Genomic DNA, 4877 nt, shown 5'->3' on the forward strand with positions numbered 1-4877 from the left:
TTTTTCACCACCACAGCTTTGTGCTTCTATTGGTGAGATTTTGCCCAGTTCATTGAGTGTTGGAGTATCATTTTGAGCACTTCACCTTTGACACGTGTGATACATTTATGGCAAATAGTGACAATTTTGATGCACCACCGAACAAATTGTCATCAAAACACGGATGTTTTTTCGCCTCCATAGCTTTGTGCTCCTATTGGTGTGATTTTGCACAATCCATTGAGTGTTGGCGTATCATTTTGAGCACTTAACCTTTGACACGTGTGATAAGTTTTTATGGCAAATAGTGATAATTTTGATGCACCACTAAATAATTTGTCATCAAAACATGGCGGTTTTTTGGCATCAGAGCTTTGTGCTCCTATTAGTGAGATTTTGCACAGTCCATTGAGCGTTGGCATATCATTTTGAGCACTTAACCTTTGACACGTGTGATAAGATTTTATGGCAAATAGTGACAATTTTGATGTACCACCGAACAAATTGTCGTCAAAACATGGCGGTTTTTTTGCCACCACAGCTTTGTGCTCCTATTGGTGAGATTTTGCATAGTCCATTGAGTGTTGGCGTATCATTTTGAGCACTTAAACTTTGACACGTGTGATAAGTTTTTATGGCAAATAGTGACAATTTTGACGCACCACCGAATAATTTGTCATCAAAACATGGCGGTTTTTTCGCCATCACAACTTTGTGCTCCTATTGGTGAGATTTTGCACAGTTCATTGAGTGTTGGCGTATCATTTTGAGCATTTTAACCTTTGACACGTGTGATAAGTTTTTATGACAAATAGTGACAATTTTGACGCACCACCGAACAAATTGTCATAAAAATATGGTGGTTTTTTCGCCACCACAGTTTGTGCGCCTATTGGTGAGATTTTGCACAGTCCACTACTGGGTGTTGGCGTATCATTTTGGGCACTTAACCTTTGACACGTGTTATAAATTTTTATGGCAAATAGTGATAATTTTGACGCACCACCGAACAATTTGTCATCAAAACATGGTGGTTTTTTCGCCAGCATAGCTTTGTGCTCCTATTGGTGAGATTTTGCATATTCCAGTAAGTGTTGGTGTATCATTTTGAGCACTTAACCTTTGACACGCGTGATAAATTTTTATGGTAAATAATGATAATTTTGACGCACCCTCAAACAATTTGTCATCAAAACATGGCGGTTTTTCGCCACCGCAGTTTTGTGCTCCTATTGGTGAGATTTTGCACAGTCCATTGAGTGTTTACGTATCATTTTGAGCACTTAACCTTAGACACATGTGATAAATTTTTATGGCAAATAATGGCAATTTTGATGCACCACCGAACAATTTGTCATCAAACACATGGTGGTTTTTTCGCCATCACAACTTTGTGATTCTATTGGTGAGATTTTGCACAGTCCAGTCAGTGTTGGCGTATCATTTTGAGCACTTAACCTTTGACATGTGTGATAAATTTTTATGGCAAATAATGACAATTCTGGTGCACCACCGAACAATTTGTCATCAAAACATGATGTTTTTTGGCACCCGGCTTTGTGCTCCTATTGGTGAGATTTTGCACAATCCATTGAGTGTTGGCGTGGGCCAAAAATTTGAACCGAAGTAGCCCAATGCAACCAACAACAAAATTTGGTAAGATATGACCTGCTCTCTAATTCAAAGGGGCTCCGATCCCAAACCTAAACCAAAAATAAACCCAGTAGAGAAAACCCATCAGAAAATTAATGTGGTCAATCGAGCAATGTTGAATAAGCTATATTTTGTGACAACATTGAGTTGAAGTATGTTTTAGGGGCACGAAGCCTGCACCGAGGATCTTTCCTACATAATCTTTCTCGTCAGGTTTCATTTGAATAAATAGCAAGAGCAATTAAGATGGCATCACGTATTAGCCCGGCCAGAATAGTGTTATCCTAAACGCTAACGTTAAATAGTCAGCCACCCTCTGTTTAGAGTTTAGACGGTTTAGATGACCGGCTAGACGGTTTAAACGTTTTGCACTATAGCTGTAAATATACATGTAAAATGATATTTTTATACAAAATTTTAAATACAATTTAAGGAAAACAATTATACATAGAGTGACACACATAGTCATATAGATCTCGTTTAAATATCACCCAAATTTCCCCACCACACATGCAAGCCCAATTTCACCCACCCAAAAAGTTCGCCAAACACTCAAACTTGCATGGTTTATCACCTAAACGATAGTTTAAATGCATATTTTTGACGTTTACACTCGTTTAGGCACCATTTAATGCCATCGTTTAAATGGTTTTTTGACCAGTTTGACCATTTAGACGCGTCTAGCATTTAATTCAGTGACTAGGGCCTAATTAAAAGGAACGCCCCTAGGGAACGCCAAACCACTTTTTAGCGTTTAAATATGTGTAGACGACAGTTTAAACGCGTTTAGGCGAACACCGGGCCAGAGTACGCAAGCATGTTTCATGTAGAGATGTAGTTGACTCGGCCTTGAACCAAAACTTTTGTTCACACACAATTTTGGTCGTATTCTCTATCCTATACATCAGGCTGCACATAGGTAGATGGTATAATAATGAGACTTCTTCCCCCACCAACTAACTACACTAAACTTGGAGTAATAATAGTGTAATACGTATGGACATATATAGCAACAAAGAGCTAGTGACAGCCTTGTAGACGCGAAACTGAAACCAGCCGTGTTTGCTGCATTAATTATTTGGTTTCTTCTGCTCCCGGCGGGAAGTGATGAAGTGGCCAGCCGGTTACGTAACGTAGCTGAGGGAGAAACAAAACTAACACGATGGCCATGTAAATGTACGCCCGCGGTTCGTAAGCCGCCGACGGCAACAGAGACGCGATGCCATTCCACGGTCCACGGCAGCCGCGCGCGCTACTGCACGGACGTCATGCGCGCGGCAGTTTCGTCTGGAGCGCACAGCATGCTGTCACAACGGCCGGCCTGTCAGACGACTTCGGCCGTGCACGTACATAGCTCCAAAACCTATTCAAGGCTGCCACGGCCACTTTCCCAACCGACGCGCAGAGAGAGAGAGAGAGAGAGAGAGAGAGAGAGAGAGAGAGAGAGAGAGAGAGAGAGAGAGAGAGAGATTAATTTCCAGTAAATCCAGCACAGGACTACAGGAGCATGCATATGTATGCATGCAATTGACCCGTCGTGATGAAACGCACGTAATCATGAACTATAGCTAGAAGGAATTCATTTCGGGCAGGGACTTGCTATATTTCAGTGCCTGAAATATAGCATGTTTTTAGGCTACGATCTTCACCGTTGGTTCATGGGCATGTAAAACTGAGATTCAGTTTGATGGACGAAAAAAATCAAGCGAGGGATGGATACAATATCGCCTCAAGAGAATCTAGAGCTCAAGCATCTGACCATTAGCAAAAGTGTTTCGAGAAACATGGTAAATGATGGGAGAACACGAAAACGGTGACTACAGACTGGAGAACTAACAAGCAGGTCTAGTCCACGCCGGCGACGGGCGACGGAGTCCGGCAAGGCGGCGCGTGCACCGGCCAGCCGGCCTGCAGCACGAGAGATCTCATGCATGCATCTGGCTGACGCTCAAGGGCGCCGCCTCTCCTCTTATTATACACGCGCGGGAACTAGCTAGGCTAGTGCGAGCCAGCACGCCCCGCCGGTGGATTTTCATTCGAAGAGCTTGCCTCATCGGTGTGGAATCCAAGGTGTTGGCTTCCACCGGCTTGGACGAACGCCGCTCCTGCTCCGTAGCAGGGAACCACGGGGCGGTCGCCACCGTGCATCGTCTGGTACCGGCTGCCCAAGTGCGGCGCCGCCCCACTGGCTGGAACCGGGCGGGGAACGGGCCGGACAGCGTAACCTGCAGGCGACACACCTTGATGCGGATGCCGGCAACCGGCACCGTTGAGCGGCGTGAGCGCGAACACGGACGATCCGCGGCGCGAGCCACGCCCAGGGCCGCGCTCTTCGCCGCCCTCGCTCTCGCGCATGCGCTGGAGGAAGGTGCCGACGGGCGCGACGTAGTCGTCGAAGCCGAGGCGGTTCATGGCCCACACGATGTCCTCGGAGGTGACGGTCTTGCGGCGCTCGGTGTGGCACCGCTCGTTGGCCTCGCCGGTGACGAAGCTGATGAACTCGGACACGCACTCCTGGATCACCTCCTTGGCGTCGTCGGAGATCTTGGCGTAGGGAGGCAGCACTTGGCGCATGATGCGGGACACGTTGGCCACGGGCATCAGCCGGTCCTGCTCCCGGATTATCATCGCCGGTTCCGTGTTGGCCACTGGCGGCGGAGCTTCATTAGTCGCCACTGCTTCGTTGGGAACAACAGCAGCCGCCGGCTCCACTGGCAAGGTGCAAGGAGCACTGGTTTTAGGGCTTTGGGGATTCATGGCTAGGTTGTGTGTGTGTGGAGGTGTAGGTCTTCTCTGTGCGTGTAAGTTGGGGGTGTTAAATAGAAATGAGTAAAATAAACTGACGGTCCTCGAACTTGGCAGCTAGTATCATATGGATCTCTAAACTTCTAAAATACACATCTAGGTCCACAGACTTGGCCCATGCTGCACCATAGGTCCAAATGGGCCTTGACTAGACCTGATCGCCGACGTGACAGCCCACGCTGGCACCCGCGTCGTCCCTGCGAGCTCCGCGCTCGCCCCGTGGCGTGTCCCTTGTCCGCCGCCGCGCCAACCGGGCCTCGTCTGTGTGGACTGCGCCGCTCGCCAACGTCGTGCCCTGCCTCGTCGTGCCACCCGTACGTTGAACGTGCCCAGACCCGTCGCTGCGCCCAGAGGCCGTGCCTCCGTGACTGTCTGAGTCCGGCCGCCGTGGGTGTAGGGCACGGGGAGGTATTGCCGAGGAACGAGGTTGTAGATGCAGC

At 47.8% G+C, this 4877-nt stretch overlaps 1 protein-coding gene across 1 annotated transcript; it reads right to left on the reverse strand.

Annotated features, from left to right (window-relative positions):
* Positions 1-3630: 3630 nt before the first annotated feature.
* Positions 3631-4389, reverse strand: LOC136519573 (nuclear transcription factor Y subunit B-8-like). Its single transcript, XM_066512957.1, has one exon. The coding sequence runs from the start codon at positions 4387-4389 to the stop codon at positions 3631-3633; it is 759 nt and encodes a 252-aa protein (XP_066369054.1).
* Between the last annotated feature and the right edge of the window lie 488 nt (positions 4390-4877).

This window comes from Miscanthus floridulus, chromosome 18 (genome assembly GCF_019320115.1).
Source record: "Miscanthus floridulus cultivar M001 chromosome 18, ASM1932011v1, whole genome shotgun sequence".
Taxonomy (NCBI): Eukaryota; Viridiplantae; Streptophyta; class Magnoliopsida; order Poales; family Poaceae; genus Miscanthus; species Miscanthus floridulus.

Coding starts and splice junctions, on each gene's coding strand:
- LOC136519573 (XM_066512957.1), bottom strand. CDS start 4,389: ATGAATCCCCAAAGCCCTAAAACCAGTGCTCCTTGCACCTTGCCAGTG.